The 23,382-nt window shown below is 42.7% G+C and overlaps 1 protein-coding gene across 1 annotated transcript; it reads left to right on the forward strand.

Annotated features, from left to right (window-relative positions):
• The first annotated feature begins 678 nt into the window (after nucleotides 1-678).
• On the forward strand, nucleotides 679-18,817 carry LOC142962819 (uncharacterized). The gene is made up of 18 exons (XM_076103471.1): nucleotides 679-887; nucleotides 2,671-2,927; nucleotides 3,075-3,271; nucleotides 3,514-3,617; nucleotides 3,904-3,965; nucleotides 4,516-4,777; nucleotides 6,297-6,493; nucleotides 7,148-7,273; nucleotides 7,447-7,575; nucleotides 9,370-9,492; nucleotides 10,395-10,530; nucleotides 10,918-12,386; nucleotides 12,920-13,678; nucleotides 13,906-14,240; nucleotides 14,435-14,525; nucleotides 15,097-15,691; nucleotides 15,962-16,090; nucleotides 16,684-18,817. Exons 2-17 carry the CDS (start codon nucleotides 2,766-2,768, stop codon nucleotides 16,075-16,077), a joined length of 4,863 nt encoding a protein of 1,620 aa, XP_075959586.1. The 5' UTR covers nucleotides 679-887; nucleotides 2,671-2,765; the 3' UTR covers nucleotides 16,078-16,090; nucleotides 16,684-18,817.
• The last annotated feature ends 4,565 nt before the right edge of the window (nucleotides 18,818-23,382 follow it).

The following is a 23,382-nucleotide window of genomic DNA, read 5'->3' on the forward strand; positions in this document are numbered from 1 at the left end:
ACTGTAAAGGTATTGTTGTGGACCTTTGAAATAATAGTTTGACAAAACAAAAACAACACAAAATCTTAAATGTAGGTCCATTTACCAGTTTTTTTAGAGGCTGTTTCGGACAGACAATGCCACCACAGTTGAAAAACAAGGTGAGTGTCCCTGTAGTTAATTGTTTTTTCATTTACCATCAACTAATTGTCACTCTGAGAACCTGTGGCTTTTGGGGGCCCAGAGGTCTGGGAGCCAAGAGCAGCTTTCAGCTCTGTCAGGTTGGTAATCTGGTCCTTGGCTATTTCAATAATGCACACATTATTGGAAGTATCAGATCATTTAGGCTATTGTAAATACCTCTCTTCTGTCAAATATGTTGCTCTAGGCTATCCAAAACTTCCGGACACATACCAAGTTACAATAATGTTTAAATTTGAGTTTTGTCACTACAGACAATATGGCGGAGGCTCTTTATTGTGACTGTGTTGTCATCTCTAAACAATATAAAGAGACATGTTTCAATAGAAAGTGGCAGCACCGTTTACACATCTGACCGCCAGAGGTCCTCAGTAGCTCTTATACCGCGGCGAGGACTTTTCCCCAAAACATTCCCGTGCTACGTCACTAGCCCCCACCCCCTCCTCGTGCCACAACGATCCTTTTGGCTCGTCAGCTGCGTGAGACGCGCGGGGCATCTTGTCTCAGATATGAAAACTGTCAGCTAACGTCAGTCGTTAGCCTCGGTTCCGTTCAAAGCGACAGTTCCTCCCGGTGTGTACCGGTAGTGAAGAAGACCTGGAGGCCGGTGGTACTTTTTAAACGACGCCTATCAGAGCACCGCCACCGGGTCTGTGTGGACCTCCCCCACCGACTGTGCGCCCTTTGTATCCTCTCTAAACTGAGAGGTAAGTCTAGTGTGTGGTTAGCTAGTAGCATCAGTGCTAGGTCAGTGCTAGTTGTCAGTTACTGACCACTGAAGCACCACCAACAGTTTGTCTCTATCAGTCACGGTACGGGTTGTGCGAGCGTTGACGTTATTTCACAGGCGGTGGTCCTGGATGGACGTTACGTGTAAATTCAACTTTTTTTTGGGAAGTTGTCAGTTGTCTTTTGTTGTGGTTGCACCTCGTGATAACACGTTGGTGAGAGAACAGGCCACGGTTCAACTTCTGGATCCCCTGTCTCCTCTACTAAACTAAACCTTAGCTAGATTCTGTCTTTAGTTTGCTTAAACGAGAGAGAAGCTAATGGTCTTTACACAAAGCTGCCTCCTCTTATTTATGGAGGTGACAGATCCCCTTACAGGCAACAGTGTCAGGTGGATTGTATTCTTAAAACAGACATGTTTTAAGGTTTAAACTAATCACTGATGTTTGCATCTTGAACAATGTCACACAGCTTTTGTCTTTTATCATGTGAACTTCTTGGATTTTTCTAGTTTTAGTGCCTGTTTTCTAATATCTCAGATATTGAATACCTGTCTCCACCATCTTTATTAAAGATCATATTTAGGCATTTTGCCTTTTTTATTTGAACCTTTACAGTAGAATATCAGTAAATAAGGGATGTTACAAGTACATAGTATGTGTTTTATACAACTAGTTCTCAGGAACACCCTGCCTGCCTCTATCTAAAGGACGTGGACTGAAAACACTAATGTCAACAATGGAAATAACTCCAGGATTTCATTATTTTGTCACTGACAAAGTCAGATGTGCTTGAGCATATTAACTCATAGTAACTTTAGTAAATTGCTTATTTTATCAGAACTATATAATAAGCAATTTGAGGTTCCTCAGGCTCTGGGAAAATTGTGACGGTGATCTGTTATCTGTTATTTTATAGCCTAAAGTATGAATTGCTGAATAATGAAATTAATTTATAGATTAATCTGTGATAACAATAGTTGATAGTGGCAGCTCGAAACCAAATGCAGCTTGTTAACCAGCATCATTAATACAAGGCTTCGATTAAATTAAATCTCACACTCACTTGGAAGAAGTCTTTCCACAAAAGTGCTATTGTACACTTTGTAGCTACTCCAGAGGCCACAATGAGGTGTGTGTGTGTTTCACTAGTTCATCAGTCAGCTCAGCTGAGTATTTCTGCCACTCTAGTTTTAGGAACAGGTGAACACAGTGACATAAGCTGTGAGTTATGACCGAAACTGACTGGTGTTATGGTGTTAATAGCCTTAAGCCTGGAGTGCATGTCAAAGCTGAGTTCAGAATTCACTTCTACAGGCTTTTCTTCATTCCTACATTTTAATTTTGTGTCCATTTCTTGGTGTTAACCCCTAGTCTATAAAAAGAGCTTGTGCAGTAAATGCAGTGTTTGCAGATTTAACTTGAAAACACTGCATTGCAATTGCAAATATTTTCAGTTTGTAAGTACGCATATAACTGTTTGAGAGAGAGAAGGAATTTATTTTTTAACTTGAGGAGCTCTTGGAACATTGCAGGCGGTCTGTGTTGGAAAACACTGAGTCATAGCTGCCCAGCGGTGACAACCAGCGTCTTCCTCAGTGATCAGAGCCGTAGCAACATAACATATTCAAGACAGGACCCACAGCCACAGATGATTTAAACATGTTTAGATACATGTGGCGTGGATCCTCTGTCACAACACTAATTGGCAAAGAGCTCCCTGCACCTCACTTAACAGGCCTGTACTTCCTCTTTGTTTCAGACTGTGTGTGTGTGTTGCTGGCTTCTTCACTCCATGGCTCCAGGAGCTGTCTGACTCTGGATCTGTCAAGCCGTGTCAGGCCCAGGTAGAGAGAGATGAGTTGGGCTGAGGAGGACTGGACGGTGGGGCTGTCTGGACGGGTCCAGCAAAAGGTGAAGGAGCTGCAGGTCCATCAGGAGCGACTGTCCAGAGAGAACAAGCAGAAACAGCTGCAACTGGACAACATCCACACGAGCCTCGAAAAACAGACCGCGAAGGTACAAGCAGGCGGCCATGTTGAGAGCCACATCCAAGTCTTCAATTCAATACAACACCATCATCATCTGGTATTTTCATACCAAATCCTGAACTATGTACCTCTCCCTCTTCTCTTTCTCCTCCTCCTCCTCTTCTTCCCTGCCCAGTATGAGGAGGTCCGTGGGGAGCTCCAGTATCTGCAGAGAGAGCTCTGCAGTGTTCGAGAGGAGGCCAAGGTAGCGGTGACCAGCAGCAAGCGCCTGACCCAGGAGCTTCAGACTAAGCAGGCCCAAGTATGCTCTCTGGAGGGCCAGGTAGACGCTGCTCGCACCCTCAACAACAAACTCGCACTCGAAATCAAAAGGTTAGGACCAGTGAACCGACATTCAGTCATGAAGCTGTAATCATTCTCGTTAATGGTGCAAAATTATGAGACAAATCCTTCATCTGTGTCATCAAGACATACTTTTTCATTTGAACTTTCCCCATTCCTGGCCCACACTGAACTTTCTATTTGGTTCTTATTCATTCCTTTCTCTCTTTCTTTCTCTCTCTGTCTCTCTCTTTCTCTCTTTCCTTCTTTCTCTTTCTCTCTCTCTCGCTCAGGCTGGAGGCAGAGCTGGAGAATTTGCAGAACAGCAGTAGATCGACAGATACTACGGTGTTTTCTACACCCTGCTGGAATACAACATCACCCTGGGAAAACAGCGGTACAGTCCTGTTTTTACCCTCTCTGGTGGTTTATATCTTTTCATTAATGGACAGAATAATGTTGAGAATAAACTGAAAATCCAAGACTCCCAAATGAGCAGAGAGGTTATAAATATACTCCCTTAGCTCCCGTCCTCTCCCAACCCTTCACTCTCTGAGGACTGTTGTAGTTCTCTTTCCTCTCATGTTAGTAAAGCATTTGGGTCTTCACTGCCGTTATGTTCAGCTTTTGTGATTGTCTTTAGGAAACAAGTCCAATCAATATGCTGTGTTTTTGCCCTGTAGAGAGTAGAAAGGAGGAGAGGCCGGGTAGAGATGAAGGACCGAGCCAGGCACGTCATATTCGAGTAAGTACCAGCATGTTTTTGTGCTGACCTATGCAATGGCTTGTTCAAGACCGATGTGGGTTTTTACCTTAAAGCTGTTTGATTTGATTATTTTCTGTTTTTCTTATTGTTAGCAAATTCCATGAGAAGACCAAAACCGACGTGTCAGTCTGTCTGTTAATACTTTGTGACCCTCCTAACATGTCTGTGTCTCTCAGCCCGTTAGTTTCTACTGAGGACAACATCTTTAAAAAGGTCTTAAATATACAGTTTCATTCTTTGTAAAAAGCTCAGTAATTTTCTATTATATTGTGATAAACAACTACTTAGTCTAAAGTGATAATAATAAGCACATACGATCTGAATTGATCAGAATTTTGCTTATGGGAATACCTCATTGTAGTTGTTTTAAGGGCAAAAGGAATGAAAAAGTCAAAATGTATATCAGTAAAATGCAGTTTAAGTGAAAGAACATTAACTCTGTTGTTTGTAAATTCTTTTAAAATGTTCTTTCTAGTTTGACATCCTGTTCACATCCTCCTCTTTCTTTCTTTTCTCCTCCCTTCTGCAGCAGCTGCAGTTCTCCGAAGTCGGCTCAGCCTCGTCACCACAACACCAACACAAGAACACGCCCCAACGCCATCCGTCCGACCAATCGGACGTCTTCTCCACTCCCTCGGCTGCCTTTCCGTGGGAACAGGATAACTCGAGGCCAGCAGCCAGGAGACCGTCCCCGAGCTCTCCCCAGACACCCTGCACGGATGTCATCGGTCAAGGCCAGTCGGAGACGAGGGTTTGTGGGAAGGAGAAGAACCACCGGACAGAGACAGACAGTGAGTAATGTAACATGGTCACGACTGGGTGTCGTCCATTTGTAGTTGCAAATACAAACATACAGCTCAACACGGCAGCATGTCTCCTAAATAGTTAATTAAGCAATCTGGATAACTAACTAAGACCAGGACACATGTTGTCTTTGTGAGACAATCCCTTGATTCTCCTCTCCAGAGGCCACAGCAGCAACAGCTCAGTCACAGCTGGCCTCAAATTCATTCTGAGAGATGGAGAGCAAAGTCTGGTCAGAATGACTTAGAGTTGACTATTGCTCATAAGCCAAAGTGTCATTTCGGAAGGCTGGTGTTACTTTATATTTTTCTTATTGTTGCTTATGAATGTGATTCCATGAAGTTCGAAAATGGCTTAAATTTTCATATTTACATCGAGGCTAATTCACACTGAAGCTTTTCTTCAGCTCTGATGGGACTGCCTCAACAAATCTCATGTACTCTGTATAACCTCAACAATTGTTACGCAAGACTTGTGTAGAATTCTCTGGCTCAGCCGGAGTCTCCGCCCCCAGGCCAGCTCCATGGTGTACAGTGTCTCTTAGTACACTTACTAATTGTGGTATCACGCTCCTCTTTCTCTCTGTTACAATCCATTCTCAGTGTTTGTTCAGAGGAGGAAGGGGACTGTTCAATGTGAAACAATAAATGCTTCTTCTAGCTGCTAGGACACAGAGGGGGAGGGATCAGTGTTTACATTAGGTGTGCTGTTTGCTGCTGTGTTCTTTTATTGCGCTCTTCTCTACTGAAGTCACACATACTTTATACACTTTGCAGGATCTTATTCAGATTTGCTTGTTAAAGCTGTATTTGGTAAATGTAAATTGTAGAAAACAACAGTAGGTTATTTTTAGTAGTACAATGAATTGTGATTAATAATTAATTAATTGTGATTCATTTGAAAAAAGACACTTAAAACGTTGAACAGTATTGTAAAATGAAGGTACAGGACAAACTATTGGACAGACGTTGGTTTCCTCCACAGGCTTTGTGAACGTGTCATACAGTTACAACAGCTGTGCTGATCAATGAGTCGGTATGGATTGACCCCATTAGTGAAGACTCCAGCTGTGTGTTGTTGACCGTTGCTGGTCAGTTGTAAGAAAGCAAAGTGTTCTTGCTGATAATGTCGATGCTCATTTTGAGGGAAGAAATCTTCTAAATGTGTTTTCCTGTACTTCTCCTCCCTGTTGTCTCTCTGTTGTTGTCCACCCACTCGTTCACCTTTCCTCTATTTAAAGTGGAAATCCTTCTAACTCTGGCATTCAAATATTTTCATTAACACAATGTAATCAATATTTTCTGACAGCTGTTTTCTTCTGGAACATGGTGGGCAGTGATGCAAACTGTATATAATTTTAGTAAATAAGATAAAACTAACACTGGTACGGTTATTTAAGGACTTAAAAGATATTTTTTAAATTTACTTAGTGGTGTTCCTAAAAGGTGTTCATGGCAGCTTATGAGCGCATTAACCGGTATGTCTCTCTGTGTCTGGTCCATCCAGCAGCATCTTTAACAGACGCGTGGAGTCGTGTGACTGCTCTGGAGGAGGAGCTCTGTGCGAAGGCCGGGACGCTGAAGTCGATCCAGAGCGAGATGGTGCAAAGCAAGAAGGAGCTCGGGACCAGAGAGCTCAGCCTTCAGAAAGCCTGCGATGAGCTCAGCCTGGCACACACACGCATGGCCCAGGAGAGTGAGCGGGTAAAAACACCCACTATCACAGCTGAGTCCACTGGTGGGACTACTACTGAAAACACACGTGTTTCATGCAGCTGTATTTTCCCAAATGGGTGTCGCCCTTATTTGGCAAAACATTTCTCTTTGACTTTCCTGAAAATAACAAACGCGTTGGGAATATTTTGTTACACAATCAGTTATTATCGGATACTTTTGAAATGAGTGAGCTGGAAAAACAGTGTCCTTGTTCTGCTCTGAGCCGTAGAAAGATCCAGCTGATATTTTGTGAAATCAAACCATTTGTCAAACAATGTACAAAGCCGAGGAGAGACTGGGAGGGGCTGACAAGTGTCTCATTTAAGAGCATCTATGCTAAGTTCTGACAGTGGTGGTGCTTTCCTTGTGTTAGAATGTCAAATGCAGATCAATAATTAGTGCCACAAGGTAAAAAAATTGAAAACAATATAACAAATGTGTTAAAACACACGTAAATGCAAGTTTTACTTGCATATCCAAAGACACAAACATGCCCAAAATATTTTACATGTACACTTAAGAATAATTGAATATGTGACTACTCTTTAGCAGGGTACGCACTCTTAAGCCCGTGATGGAAACAAAGAACGTTGTCTTATTGTCAATTTTAAAGAGAGCATGTCGTGTGTGTTTGTGTGGCAGGCGTCAGGAGCTGAGCAAAGGCTGAAGCACCTACAGGAAGAGCTGAAGTGTCAGAGGCAGAACACGGAGAGCAGCCGACTGCAACACCAACAACGCTCCAAGGAGCTGGAGAAACAACACCAGAGGGTGAGATGGGTGATGTGGACAGATTAAGGGAAATGAAAGAAGATGCTCGGAGAGATGGCTAAAGGAAGCAGGAGAAGATTTCAGATTTTTGTTTCATTCAACTCTTACAAACAGTGTATTTGTTCCACATTACAGTTGAGGATAGTGGCTCAGATTTAGTTGGTTGTGTCCAGGATGTGACAGAGCTTCAGAAGGAGAGGCAGAGTCTGGAGAAGCAGCATCAGCAGGAGGTGAATAAGCTCAACGTGGAGCTCCAGCAGGCCAGGACGCTCCACAACGCCCTGCAGGCCCAGGCTGACAAGGTAAGCATACACACAAAGTACATACATATACACATGAACAAGGCACTAATATGTTTTTTTCATACAAGTACATTCACCAAGATAAAGCCTTTAATTCACATCTGTGTGTACATTGGAGGAATATGTACATATTGTTTGTATGTTGGTTCATAAGTCTGCTCTGTTTTTTCAGCTATTCCCTCTTTCTCTTCCTTGCTTCCTCGTCTCTCTTCCTTCTCCTCTTCTTCCTCTCTCTTTTTCCTGGTACTTGTATTACTTAAAGAAAAGGTCCACGCACTGCTCTCTTTTGTTTTTCCCACACTTGCTTCTTACTCTTTTTGTTTTCTCTTGCTCTCTGTTTCACTCTCTTGCCCTCTTGTGTTTGTGTTTCCCTTTTCTCCACCCGCTGTCCTCTCCGCTTCGTCCTCCTCTCGGTATCTCCCCAGTGGAAAGGTTGAGCAGCGAAGGTAATGACTGTGTGTCGAATGCTTTTGGTCATGGGAGCGTCAAACAAACTCATAATGCGTGTGTGAGAAATGGTAAAGAGTTCATAGTGAGCGAGGCATGAAGGTAGATGGAAGATTTGTCTGAAGGTGTGTTGAGGCAATCTGCATGACTGAAGACATGGAGGAGTGCGTTTGTGCCTGAAGACATGTGGTGTTGCAATCCTTTATTCTTTCATTTGGATTTCCTTTATGTGAAGGAATGCTGTGGTAGTTATTTTTTAATCAGTAGAACAATAATACAAATCTACGAGGCTTTTGAGTATTCAAAAATAATCCAATGCTTTCAGACGTGTTGTAAAAAGTCTGAACAATGAGCATTCATTCTACTAACGCTGTAATCCCTTTGTAAACCACACAGACGTTATCTTGTTACATCCGACAAGGCTACACAGAGTAAACACACAGCACAGGCACAGCTTGTGTCCAATCAAATCGCACGTTCAACTGCTGATAGGGCATATTTCGATTTACACAGCTCTTTATGGAGTTTGTTTTCTAAGTTTGCAAATGCATGGATTTTCAGTCATGACTAACCAGCAGAACTCAAGGTTTTAATGATTGTCTTTTAGATGTTTGAATGCAGTTAATGAACTGATTAAAGCATTGTCAGAACAGTATACCACAGCCTTGTGTTTCCTAAGGAACATTTGCATAAGTTGTCCCAAAAAACTGGAGAAAGCAGGAAGATTGCTAACACGGAAAACTCAAAATGATCAGCTGGTTTGATTTGTATGTAGACTATAGTTTACGAGCTGTTAAGTTGTGGCAGGAAGTAAGAAAAAATAGATTATACAGTCCGTGCTACGTCTCTTAGTAGTAATGAACTCCATCCTGAGTAAAGTAGTCGAACTGGTTACACCACGTATGACAGGAACTTATGTCACTAGATTTCTGTTCTTGGCTGACTTAGAATTGGGTCAATCGATGTTGTAGAACAAAGCCCATATGGATCAGTAAACTAAATCAGCAGTGATCTTATACAGCACTCTACAATAACTCTGCCTTCAACACTGTTCACGTGTACCATGACATGGGAATTTGATCAGCCTGTTAAGTCTTCCTCACTTTCCCCACAGAGATCCTCACTATTGACATTAGACACAGCTTATGCCCGTTATTGATCACTGATTCCTCTCCTGCTTCCCGTTCCCTTCACTGCTCCTGATTCCTGTGCCTACAACTACAGCCATTAATTTCTTCTTTTTTTACCTCCTACTTTCACCTTTTTCTTATATCTTTTCCCTCCAATCTTCTTTAATTTAATTTTCCCATTTTTAATCAGCTACTGAGTCCTAATATCCTGTATCAGCTGTCTCTACAGAAGCAGGCGTTGAACAAGGAGCTGGACGCTCTGAAAGAGAAACTAAAGTGGACGGAGGGACAGCTGCAGGAGAGCCAGAAGAAAGAGTCTCAGACACAAGCCAAACTGACGGTAACACACACACACACACACACACACACACACACACACTAGTGATGGTCCTGAGTCTAGTGAGTCAGTGTCTCACTTTAATTATTCATTAGCTGTGTGGGCAGTAGCTGTATAATGAACTCCATACATTTTTAAACGACATCTTAATGTGCCATATGTCAATCTAAGATAAGTGAACTGTTAATAAATTATAAGTAAATTGTGGCTTCTTCAATCATCCAGCTGCTGCATTATTATGTAATAATAAAGGTTTAGCATTGGAGAGCATTTCACAGAGCTAAACATATGATTTGTCTGATATTTATTTCTTAAATGGCCTCTCCTGCCCGTCACTATGGCAAGAATCATACAAACATATCCTACTGTACTCGAAAAAGCCCAACTGTTCTATAACTAACACTGAATCTAGATGGTGAACTGTTAAACCTGCACACAAGAACAGCCTTTTTTTAAACTATAAGAATTAGACCAAAGCACAGTCACATTTTAACCCTCCAGAGTAGTTTGTTTGTGGTTCATTACATGTATACCAGCTTGCAACATCCGCATTAATGCTGCATTTATCTGTGGTTTGTTGCTATTGTGACACTATGATGTTATGTAGCTGTCAATACATAGCTCTTACAAAGTTATTGCTTATCTGGAAGTCCTGCTGCACAAACACAAACATCTCAGGTATATAGCAAAATGAGACTTTTGACAGACCTTTACACTTGTATATAGTTATTAGGGTCTTAGTTTTAAACTGATCAGGAGAAATGAAGGATGTGTCATCACAAACGTACATCTGTTAGACACATTGTAGAGGTTTTAATGTCAACAAACAAATATTTCAAAAGTCTGTCTCAAAGCAGCTGGATTCAATCCATCTTATTTGTGTGTTGTTTTTACCCCCCCATTAGGAAGCTCTGCGTGAGGCAGATGGTGTGGCAGTGAGTCTGGAGCAGAGCAGGAAGAGAGAGAGAGCTCTGGAGGAGGAGGGGAGGAGACTGGCAGAGGAGCGAGCTGACGCCCTTCGTCTCCTCAAGGAACTGCAGGGTGAGGACAAAGCCGTGACGTTTATCAGTAATGGGATACGTCCACTGGGAGGTCAAGAAGTCAGGAGTTTGTGGGGATTCGGTGTCTTGCTAAAAGTCACCAAAGCGAGCAAATACATGATGATTAATTCGAATTTTATAAAGGGGTTATGGACGTTAATAATTTTAGTGGACGAGTCCTAATGAGTGCTTGACATTCACGGATTCTACAATACATGCCATGTCAATTCTCCTCTAATGCAAAACTCTTATCCCGGTGCTGCCCCCTGCTGGTCATTAATACGCCATCCACTTTCTCAAATCAAAACAAATGTAACTATGTATGCCAGTAATGCATTAGAAATAGAGATAAGCTCTGATTTTTGTATTTCTTTCCTTTTAACTTCAGAGCAAAAGGCTGTCCCAGCAACCCCTCTACAACCTGTCCAGCTTTGCCCTGTTGGGCAGAGTTTCTCCCCTCAACCTTCTCACTCTCTTCATTCTCGACCATCAACTCACACCAAGAGGCCCAGTGACACCACCCTAGCCCAGCAGAGGAGGGAAGAGGACGAGGATGGGGAGAAGAGAAGGGCAGAGATCGCAGCATCTTACCCGTCTGACAGAGAGCCAGGAGAAGGCATCGACTCCGAACACATCACTGACCTTATCTCCTCAGACTCTGAGTGTTTACAAAGGGGACGACACAGAAGTAACGAGGTGGAGAATAAAAGCAGAAATGAGGCGATAGAGAGTGACAGCTCTGGGACAAACAAGCGGTCCACATTTGATCAAGGGCTCTCTACTGCTGCTGGTACGCCCACCAACACCTCTATGGGTTGTGATCGTTGCAGGGCCTCTGAAGACCTCAAGAGGGAGAACGCCACACTGCGTTCAGAGCTACACGACGCACGTGAAGAACTGCAGCAAAGACTTGAGGACTTGGAAGCCCAGCGACGGGCAGAGACGGAAGCCAGGACCCGGCTGAAACAACTCAGCCGCAAAAGTGCCAGCCAGGCTGTTGAGAAGGGAGATCAGGACAAGGAATGGAAGGCACAGCTGGAGAGTGAGAGGGCTGAGACGGAGAGGTTGAGGACGGCCATGGCAGCTTTGGAGACAGAGATGATGAGAGGAAGGGAGGAAAGAGAGCAGAGGGAGAGAGAGGAGCAGGAGGAGGAGAAAAACAAAGCGCTACAAGACCGGGAGAGTGAAATGATGGAGCTTAATATCCAGCTAAAGAAACAGCTAGCGGAGGTGAAAGCCCAGCTGGCTTTAGAAAAAGAAGAGCGGAAGAGAGAGGAAGAGGAGAGGAACCAAATAAACAACACAGACGTGGATTTAAAGAAAGAGTTGAGAGCGAATTTGGAAGAACTTAAAGTTGAATTGGAAGAACTGAAGCGCAGCAGAGAAGAAGACTCACTGGAAGAGGAGAAACTCTCATTGGCCAACAGCCCGCTGACATACTTGACCCTCCACGATGATGACCTCAACTTCAACATCGTTCGCTGCGACAACAAGCTCCTCCCCTCACCAGAGCAGCACCTCCTCTTCTGCCAGTCCACCAACCAACGCAACATGCTTGTATCTCAGGCCACAGCCGATCTAGTCCAGGAGGAGCGAACAGTGATAGATCCCGAGCGATCGCCTCCGTCTGACGAGGAGCAAACGGGTGTAGTCGCCTCTGACATGGAAGACGACAGACAGAACTATCTGGGAGGGTCTCCCCTGTCAGACCACAGACGGTCACTTTCTGACCTCCAGAAGGTTGAGCCCGTCTCCTCAGATCTGACAAAAGAGGTGGAGCTGCTGCAGAAGGAGAATACAAAGGAGACGGAACGTGCCAACCAGTACCAGGTTAAGCTGGAGGCCCTGCAGAGCCAGGTTAGTAAAGGTGGATCTACAGTTTAGTGCATTCAGTTTGTCCAACCACAGTAGATCCATTTATATTAGAAATCTACTTTATAAACTGAATCAACACTTTGATTTAGAGCAGAAAAAATATCTAATTGTGATTATTATGACTGACGGTTCAATTGTGATAATTGTGATTCATTGAGTGATAATGTTTACATAATTATTCTTATTTTCAATGAAAAAACATTAAAACGATTTTGGTGAGAAAGGAAATCTCTGCTACGCGACAATATTTAATTTAAAATGGTAGTTTGACACATTCCGCCTTTAACGAAGGCTTCATGTGATTTGAAAATTGCAATTTTGATAAAGTTTTGATTAATTATTAAGCCCTACTTTGATTACGAGTAGTCAACTCAGTCAAAACAGGTGATGTAGAATAATAATATTTAAGTTTTGAAAGAAGCCTCTCGGGGCCGCTGTAGAGTAGTTACTACTCTGCTTCTTCCCAGTTTCTCTTCAACACTTTCTCTATTCTGTCCTTTTTATTTTCTTCTCAGGTGACACGTCAGACAGAACAGCTAACTACGGCCTTTGAGAAGCAGAGTCAGCACATCTCCGGTCTTCTGTGTGAGGTACAAGAGAAGGAGAGTGCCCTCCTCATCCAGGGAGAGGAACTGCAGCGCTACAAGCAACAGCTGGATGCACGCAAGGCCGAGGAAGAGGAGAAGAGACGAAGAGAGGAGGTGGAGGATGGAGAACGGAAAGAAGAGACGCAAGATGAGAGGTCTGAGGAGATCTCAGGGCTTCAGTCAAACCAGGAGTGTCCTGTCACCATCCTCACCAAACCAACACCTATTAGTGACGAATCAGACAATGAAGCCTTAAGGACCGGGGACCAGCATCCAGGCTCTCAGGACGAGACTCTGAGTGACCAGAGTAACCATGACTCAGCTTGTTTGGTGGGTGAGACTGAGAGCAGTCAAGAAGGAGGTACAGCAGACATGGTCGCAGAACTGCTCGCCCTCCGACAGGAGAATGAGCTCCTGAAACAAGCAATGGAGGACTTGAATGTCTCAGACACCAGGACCTCAGCATTGCACACTGACAGAGAAAAACAAGAAGACCAAGTCAAGCAAAGCCAAAACACAGGAAATGCGTCTCTGTCCTGCTTAGCGGAGCGGAGGTCATTAAGTGCGCCGGATAATATCACCGCTGACGCACAGCAGCCGCTGCTTCAGGATGTGAAGAGGAGTACAAATGCTGAAGAAGAGCTGGAGGCGGAGTCTGAGCTGCAGATCAACCCCCTACAGCAGCAGGTAGTGACAGCATGCGACCTCTTACTACCACAACAATGACGGGACAAAAATAGGTTCAATTAATTGCGTACACAGGGAAATGAAATATATAATGGAGAAACTATGAAATGTATAGATGTTCCCAGTTTTTGAGTTACTGTTGTACAGTTATATTATTGTTAGGTTTTACTTACGTTAAGCTTTATTCGGGTTGATTCTGTCTGTCCTGTCTTTCTCCTCCTGTCCAGGTGGAGGAGCTGCAGACGAGGTTACGCGCTCTCTCTGCAGAGACCAAGCAGCAGGCCGAGGAGCTTGTTGTGTGGAGACTGGCCTCCCAACCAGCCCCAACGTTTCACCAGTTCCTTCCCAACACAGACAACCAGTCTGAGACCCAGGACCAGATCTCTGCTGTCACACAGTCCAGTGAGATGCCCCAGAGCCAGGCTCCGACTGTGACGGTTCAGGTTCAGGTGCCTTACCTGGGTGTTCAGGAGAGCCCTGGTATTGTGACGGTCGTCAGAGAAGATGAGTTGTTCCTCTCCTGCTCGTCCAATAAACTGCAGGGCCGCATGTTGTTCTCCAGGTAACACTCCCACACTAGGGCTAAAGAAGCAATGACAAATATGCCATTAACCTGCATTTGAAGCTTGTGTTAAATGCATATATGTAAGATGTTTATGTTGGATGTAAAGCAAACACAATGTATGTCTGTAGGTTTCTGTCGTCTGCTTTTCTGTTTGCTTTGAATTCACTTTGTTGTTCTTGTTTTACTAAAAGACTTCAGAACAGCAACTTGAACCCTGAACCAAAGACTCTCGATCCGTCTAAAAAGACTGCGGCACTTCAGGAATGTAATCAGATTGTTCAGGTGATTTGTTTTTAATATCTCACTTGTAGACCAGACCATTAAGTGTGTTTTATGCTCGTTTATGTCAAGGTTTTAAGCTAGTTATATATAATTGCAGTCCATTTAGAATGAGTTCGGACTGAAGTAGTTTTTCTAGTGAATCTTAATTTCACAAGTCCGTAATGTCTGAAGAATCTCCTCAGAAGTTTTTGGGAAATAACTGTAGTTTGGTGCAAATTATAGTGAAAATAGAAAGGTTGAATTGTTACACAAATTAAACAATTTCAAGTCACTGCAGTGTAACCCAGAGTATACAGTTCAATGTGTATGCAGAATAATGTTCTCAGTAGTGAATGAATAATGATTGTGTTTAGACAAAGCTGCTCTTTCAAGGAAATTACTATTTTCCATATAATTAGTACCAAATTACACATTTATTGCCATGAAACGTCTTATTAGATTATTAGGAAAAACTCAAAACACCTGCGTGTCCTCAGTAAAATGCTTTAGTTCACAGGTTTGACTTGTGACACAACTTTGTTCACGTGTAAGTTTAGGCCTTTAATCGTTACGTGATTTTCTCTTGACTCAGGAATCTGAAAAAGAAAACCATGAGATCACCCTCATGCACCCGTTAAATACCTGTCAAACACACCACAAAGAGAAGAGAGACACCGAAGTTATCCAGATGTTATCTGAGAAAGCTGGTCAACCACATGCCGCCAAAGATGCCACCAAAGTCTCGAGACCAAAGCAGACCAAATCTGCTGAGTGTTACACGGGGACACCTGAGGCCGTGTCTAATGCCTCCAGACCCACCAATGAAATAAAAACAACACACGACTCTTCAGACAAAGATGTCCGGACAGAAGTGAGAAGTGTCAGCAGTCAAACGGAGGAGAGTCTGTATCCTCGCTGTGCTCCAGCGACCTCTGACCTCCGCTGTGCGTACACACAGACTGAGGAGGAAGATGAAGAAGAGTCAGGGGACCCCCGTCCTGCCTCTGTTGTCCCATCACCTGAAGGAGCAGAGTTACGAGACAGAGTGTTGTTCTCGGGTGCCTTCCCCATCCCGACCGATCCGGCCCGTCTGGCTGAGAGAATCCGCCGCAACAGAACGCAGCTGTCAGCCGCCTTTGACGACACCGAGTATGAACCCTACGGACTGCCGGAAGTCGTTATGAAAGGTATCTTTTTCTATCTCAGTACTGGGAGCATAGATGTGAAAATGATATACAGCTGTTACTCTTAATGAGGGTCTGATTGGTTGAGTATCATTAGTAGCGTTCATGGGTGCAGTCCTTAAATATCTGAATCTTGTTCGTGACTGTTATGACCCTGTGACGAAGTTCCTGCTGTTAGTGATGTTTTATCTTATGTGCTCTTTATGTTTGTACTTCCACACTCTGTTCCACATCTGCTTTAATCCTCTGTCTTCCCCTCTCCCCGCCCTGCAGGATTTGCAGACATCCCCAGTGGTCCCTCGTGTCCCTACATTGTGAGAAGAGGTTTGTTGGGGACAACTGTCATACCTGTCCCTCAGGACCAGAGACAGGAGGAGGAGACGGATTAAAGCTCAGCTACAGGTAACCTCCAGAGACACTGGTAGAGAAATGTAAAAGGCATGTTGAGTAAAAATGAGTTAACTTTACATTTTCTGAATAGAAAAAGATAAAAACAAAACAGAACCTGAAGCTTGTTTGTTCTTGTATACATCTTTAAAAAGTTGAGGTTCTTGTATTGCTACACTAGATCCTTCCATTTAGGATAAGGGAACTGCTGGTTGTAGCCTCAATCTGCTGTCCCTCTGAGTATACACGCTCAGCCTGCTTTAATGTTATGTCGTGTAGGTCTCGAGGGAGAATAGCACAGCGAGGAACTCATTGATGTCTATTGTTTTTATACCCCAAATAAAAGACAATCATGTAACCAAGTGCAACAGTCAGGCACAGCGATACCTGTTAGTCGGATCAATTCATTGTTGGTTGTGGTACAAGAAGAAATAAGAATATCACCAGACTTAATCTTTTGTCTCCACACAATTCTTGGAAGCAAGTGAAATATTGTATTTAACTATTACCATTTTATTTTTTATTTGGTTGTGTTAAAATTACGACACTATCAAGACAAAAGTGTCGTCTTACATTGGCATGTTTTTTTGTACACTGGTTGTCTACAGATCTCGTGGACAGAAGCGATCACTGTGGCTCAACAGTGATGGACGACAGAAGCTTTGCAGGGACGCTCCCGTCACCAGCAACCTGAAGCCCTTCAGACCTTCAAACAAACACAAGACCAGTGCTGCCAGTGCTGCTCTCATGCATGGACGTCTGTATGTGTGTGCAGGTAACTGGGCCTGCACTGGCAGAATGAACTCTTCCAATGTGGATCTAAAACGTCTAATTGCTGCTGGAGACTTGGCTGTCCATCACAAGGCTGTCACTGTACTAACACCTGTATATTTAGGTACAGAGGTAGGGATTTAGTGATGTGTGTTTTGTATTTATTTGACGTTTACAACCACTTTTCCAAAGGGACTGTTTAGTTTTAAGTGTCTCAGCATTAGCGTAGGGGTCTGGCTTCAGCCTGCTGTGAATGTGTATGCTGTGAATGTGAAGGTGCCTAGCTGACGCTTTTCTAAACAAGCGCTTGTCAAGATAACTTTGACTTGTTTTTTCCAAAAGCGCGAAGCCAAGAGAGGCCTGTTGTGAAAACGGGATCTGTATATTTTCTTCTTTTTAAATCACAGACGAGGCTTATTTATGGACACTTGAATGTGTTTTGGTAGTCGGCTGAAATGTGTGAAAGCACATAAAGAGTGTGTGTGTGAGAGAGACGTTAGCTGTGAATATGGACATGCGTGTCCTCATCTTGACGCTACTGTTTGTATATGTGTGTATGTGAGGGGGGGGGGGGGGGGGGCACATGTCTATGACTCAGTGTAACCTGTGTTTCCGCTCCATGTATGGTGAAACACACTGCTCTCCCTCTCTCCTGCTGCTGCTGCCCGGCTCCTCTGTCTCACACTAACGAGCACTCTGGTTGAATTGACTTAAAAACTAATCATTTGAAGCTTTATTTTTATTAGCAGAGCATACAGATAAATGTAGTTGGTTTATTTAATTTAATCGGATGTAATTTATTTGAGTGATTTGACTATTTTTGATAGATTTTGGTTCTTGCACATTTGTTACTTTGCCGTAGACGACAGTAGCCCACGTGTATGTACACTGTAGATTTTGTAGATACATCTGGAGTTGACGTACAGTTTGTATTATGTCCTATAACGGAGGATCGCACCACTTTGTTTGCCTAAGAGATTTGTCCATTTAGTTAAAGGAAAGTTTCATATTTTTTGTGGTTGTAGAAGCTGAAATGAAACTGAAGTGTTCTGAGTTCAGGCCTGGTCACACCAGATTCTGGTACAGCAACATATTCTGTGTAGAAGTTTGGTAACGTAGAGACTAAACTCACAGGTTTAGTTGGAGTTTTGAGCCCGTCAGTAACGTTAGCTCCTGGAGAAGTTTAGCTCGGTCGCTATTCGCTAATGATCGATAAGGTCACAGTTTATTCCAAAGGCGTATTTGTGCCATCGAGTCTTGTCTGATAACTGTCCACCAACCACAGTGGAGTTTAAATATTAGTGAGCAGCTGCGTCACAGCCACTAATCAGTGTTTACTTGCTGAGTTCTGACTACTAACACGAAGAGGGATTTTTCATACTAAAAGGACGAACTAACTGAAGTCTCATGATAACTGTGGGTTTTGTCGCTGATTTAAAAACGCTGAAATTGCTTAAAGAAAGTTTACTTTGTGACCATTAAATCTTTCAACACATATTGGGATGCGAGTATTGTTTTGAGACGCACTTGAAAAAATGCGAACTTATTCCTTAAAAGCTGAGCTGGCTTTCAGTAGATTATTTCATTGTTTGTGTTGAAAGTGTGGAGTGATTTCTTCTTTTATGTTTACATTTTATTTCGTGGTGGAGTCGTTCTCTTCTGGCCTTGACTGGTTGACTCGGCCAGAACAGACTGTACTGTCATGACTCGATGCCATCGCCTTTCATTTCCCGTGTTGCCCCCCCACCCCCTCCCCGACACACACACACACACACTTCCCCTCCCTTTCAGCTGCCTTCATATCTCTGGGATCTGTAGTCTTTCGGCAGTGACGGCCTCACTGTGTATTTGTTGCCTTGTTTTAGACACTTTCATGTGATTTTTTTTATTTTTTATTTTTATTTTTTATTATTATTTTTTTTTTTCTGTGTTGTGTTTGCAGCTACAATAAAAGGCTTGCTCATAATTTAACCGTTGTCTCTCGTGGATTTATTTGTCTTTGAGCGCCGTTGAGTCTGAGAATCTAGGCTGTTTACTGTCTATCATGATTTCACATTGGAGGTGTTTGCTGCTGCTGGACATTTGAGTCTAAAGGAGCGCCGTGGTCCAATGAGGAGAGCCTCGGAGTGTTTAAGTGGAATAACTTGCTAAACCACAATAGTATTTCCTCAATTACCAAAGTCCTCTCCCTTTGCCTCTTGGTCATGAACACATTGTTGAGAGGTGCTGTTAAAGGAGGATCAAAGAATTGAAGAGGCGATGGACGAGTCGGGCTTTCCAACCTGTCTGTTTTATTTACATGATGAAAATCCTCCTCAAGCGCAAGAGAAATTGTGATAAACGAACGATAAGTCTGACTTTGAAGAAACAAGTGTCTCTCTTTACTTTCCAAAAAAGACAGAGGTTGGAAAGGCGAGGATTTAGCGGGCTAAGCCCCCCCACGTCCAGCCCAGGAAACTCCGAGGCCCTCTGCTCTTCCTCTGCAGTGACGGCACTTAATCACACTTGCTGCGCTGTAATGGACTTCACATGCCATGTCCCTTTCTTCTCCTCCTCCTCTTCCTCCCCCATCTGGTCCTCCTACGATCTGCTCTCCTCTGTCAGAGTGATGTAGGGTCACGAGAATGGGGAAACACCTTCCAAGGAGAAAACACACACATGCACTTTCACAACACACACACACACACACTCTCACAGAGCTGAGCGCTGAATGGTGGGAGAACGGCACACGAGACCAACTTGGATAGCAACATTCTCCAAACTGAAGGTAAGATATGCAAAATATATATTTTTTCTGGCGGGTTACTGAGAGTTATAACAAGTTTGTTTATTGTCACTTTCGTAGCAGAATTGTGTATTTTTTTGATGATGCATGCTGCTTGGTTTTAGATCCAGTTTGCATGTGTGGCTTATGCCTTTTCTCCAAAAATTCCTTTTTTCTTTTTAACTATAGGTTACCAAGTATAGTAGCAGACTGTCACACCCATTTAAAAAGAGATGATCAATCCCTTACTCCAACATTCCTGCTAGTATACATCCTCTGAACCCTGGCACAGTAATTTAAGTGCAACATTTAGAAAGGAACGTAGCTTAAAACTATATTTTAAGATTCTGACCTGATCTGTGTTTTTAGGGGCGTGGCTGCATTTGATAAGCATTTCATTTAATTGAAAATATTACATTTACAGCCTCAGATGAAAATGTCAGCTCGTTTACCTTTTTCTATGCGACCTCTGTAGCACAAACAGTCCTATCATTATTGTTGAGGATCGTTCTTTCCCAGAGCATGAAACCAGAGAACCAATAGTTGTAACCTGTGATCTCTCTCTGACGTCAGTGTTGGCTCACTGAAAGAGTAATTACATCTGTAGAAGCTTTATTTTCTCCCAGCACTGCAAATTGTCAAGTGGACACTACGTCCTCATCCACAGACAGTCGTATTCTTCTCTGGAGGTTTGTCGGCACAGACTTCTCTCGCAGAGCTCCTAATTTAGCCTCAACATTTCTAGCAAGGAGTCCTAACTTAGGAGGGATTCAGGAAACGTCTCCGAGCAGCGAGGAAGGGACAGAAACTTTAGCCTTCGTGAGGAGGTATGAAGCATTCTTTCAAAGACGTGTGATTGGTTGTTCTCCAAAAAACGAGAAGTTTCTTCGTGATAAGAATGTTCAGTGTAATCGATAGGCCTTCATGGATACGACCCCAGTAGCTTTAATTGACATTGACTTTACTTCATAGTGGTTTGGAGCCTCACAGATCTCACTTCTGTATTTGCAAATATGATATTATAAATAATGGTAACCCTTTACACGTTTAATGAAGGTGACAAAATATAGAAATTACCAGAAAACATTATTATTGCATCACATAAGAAAATAGTTCAGGTTTTATTTTTTTATTTTATCTTATATTAGCTTATGCAAAAACAAGTGGGCAATCCTTTTGTTTGCAATCTGCAGACTAAGTAACATGTAATCCTAGTAAAAAATGTTTTGTTTGTTTTTTCCAAATATGACCGTTAGCCTAGCGAGTAACCACGTGGAGAAGAATGTTTGCGGCTGCTTTTATTCTTATTTTAGTTTCTGTAGTTCATCCCTCTTTGGTCAGATTCGTCTTGCACACCTGAACTATATGCAGACCTAAGAACAGAAGGAATGTACATCTTCAACCAGCCGCGTGCGTCTTTTCAAACAGCTCACCTCGTGATTTATTTCCCTCACCTGCCTCCACTGTTTAACTTAAGATTAGATCACCGCCCGTCAGCCACGGTTCTGCTCTTTCTAAGCCCCTCTCACTTAGTATCTTAGCAAAATATCAAAATATGCCAGCGCAGGTTTAGACAGCGATAATAACTAATAATATCTGTCAGTGTTGAAGCCAGGAGCAGAGAGCGAGACGGTCCACGCGAACCAAAGCCAACAGTCCATTAGTGCAGAATGCTGACAGTCGGCTGGGAAATGTCAGAACATTGTGATGGTGGAGACGACCAGGGGCGGCTTACCCAGAGCAAGAAGCTCCTAAATCCTAGTCTTCTCTCTGTGTGTGTGTGTGTGTGTGTGTGTGTGTGTGTGTGTGTGTGTGTGTGTGTGTGTGTGTCAAAAGTAAACACAGTTCAAAGAAAACATTAGAAGCCAAATGAAGATAAGCGATAAACATGTTTTCGATTAATGTCGAGATGTATGTTTGGAGTTTTGGCAGAGTGTAATCATTTGTGAGAACGATGGCGGGGCGGCCTGGAGTGTGTCAGTCTCGCCCTGATTATTATGACAAAGTCTCTACAGTGGGAACACTTATTCAATGCTCAAACTAAGAGAAACGGGTGAATGTGCCAATTTAAAGCGGTTCTGTTCATCTACGCTCTAACCTACGTTTACACTTTTACATGCATGCGTTTGATTCTGCAGTTTGTTGTGCTTAAGTCTTCCAAATGGCATGAAGGAGAAGGAAATGGACCCACAATCCTTCGCTCCTGAACGTTGACGACAGGAGGACCAGAGAGAAAGCCGAGCAGAGATACAGAAGAAAGAGGAGATTTCTCTGTCACCTGATTTGTGGAGCTAAGGTACTGTTTTATAAAACATTCTGTATCATAAAAGTGAGTTTAAAAGTGTGCACGAAGAATAGTTTCTTTCAATATTGCAATATTGCTGCATTTTGGATGTGATCCCAATGGAATGCGAGGGTCTAACGCTGCGTTCATGTGATTTGTATGTGGTCAGATCAGCATCGTAATGAATGAATGAATGCACACAGAAGGATTCACATGGATTTCAGGGTTTACATATTTTCTCTCCACAAAAATATTTTTGAATGCACACAAAGGTTGTTAGTGTTGTATATAAATGTAAAACACAATTGTGTTTCTAATGCAAACACAAATATGATTAAATCAAATAAAACCTGAGCATAACATAAGACGGGCTCATGTGATTGTATTGAATATATATTTATATTTTAATCATACATTTATAATCATTTAAATACATTTGTTAGTGGATTTCTATTGATTTATTTAAAACAAGAAATATTTGTTTGTGTTTCAGAAATATATTTGTGAAACTTATTTATTTACTTTTACATTTATACACGACAATAACTATGTTTGTGTACATTGAAAACATTTTTGCGGAGTCATTTATACATAATTCTTAAAATACATTGTGAATCATTCTGTGTGCTTTGTCATGATACTAATCTGACTCCATAGATGAGGGACGGATGGTAGAGATGAGAAAGAAGTCGAGACGGTTGTATGATTACCGAGTTGATCTTGTGAGGATTCAAATTCTGAGCTCTGACGATATAACATCATATCCATTAAATGTGGGTTTAATCAACTAAGAGAAACTCCACTGATCTTACACACAAGTCTGTTTACAGGTCTTGAGGGAGTGAAACTGGTGTATGAAACCTTTCTGTGTCTCCAGAGGAACCTGTCTGAAGTTTGGTAAATTGCCTCAAATGATGGCAGTTGGGGTTGAAGACTAGAAGTGAGCTGAGCAAACCTTCTGTGCTGCCCCTGACTTCTCCTCCATTATCAGCTACTAGCATAACAAACTGAATCTGACCATATTCATGGTGCATTATGGGAGACAGTTTTTGAACACAAAGACGATATCTCTTCTTCTACTGCATTGATTTTAAACTGTCCGCTGTGAGTCTGACGGTGTTACAGCAGTGCAATAATAAATCAGTTCATTTTCAAGTGCCAAGTCAGATACAGCAGAGCTTTCAGAGAGTTTCCAATTGCAGTTACATCTTGGACATTGACATGAACGCATCACAGTGAAAGACAATATCAAACTGCATTATGGGAAATGTAGTTTCCCAGTGTGGGCTTGAACTTTGAGAAAGGGCTAAAGAGACTTTCTTTTGTGAGCTCATAGCTTGTAATACAAGTACAAAAACAGGTTTCTGGAGCACTCCTTCAACACCACTGTACATCACTGTTAAACCACCTACTGTAAGATGTGCAGAAGTGTACTTTACACTTTGTCGGCTCTTAACTTCTGACTTTTCCTGTCAGTGAGCGTCTCTT

Source organism: Anarhichas minor, unplaced genomic scaffold (genome assembly GCF_050575085.1).
Source record: "Anarhichas minor isolate MPS153535 unplaced genomic scaffold, ASM5057508v1 ptg000028l, whole genome shotgun sequence".
In the NCBI taxonomy this organism is placed as follows: domain Eukaryota; kingdom Metazoa; phylum Chordata; class Actinopteri; order Perciformes; family Anarhichadidae; genus Anarhichas; species Anarhichas minor.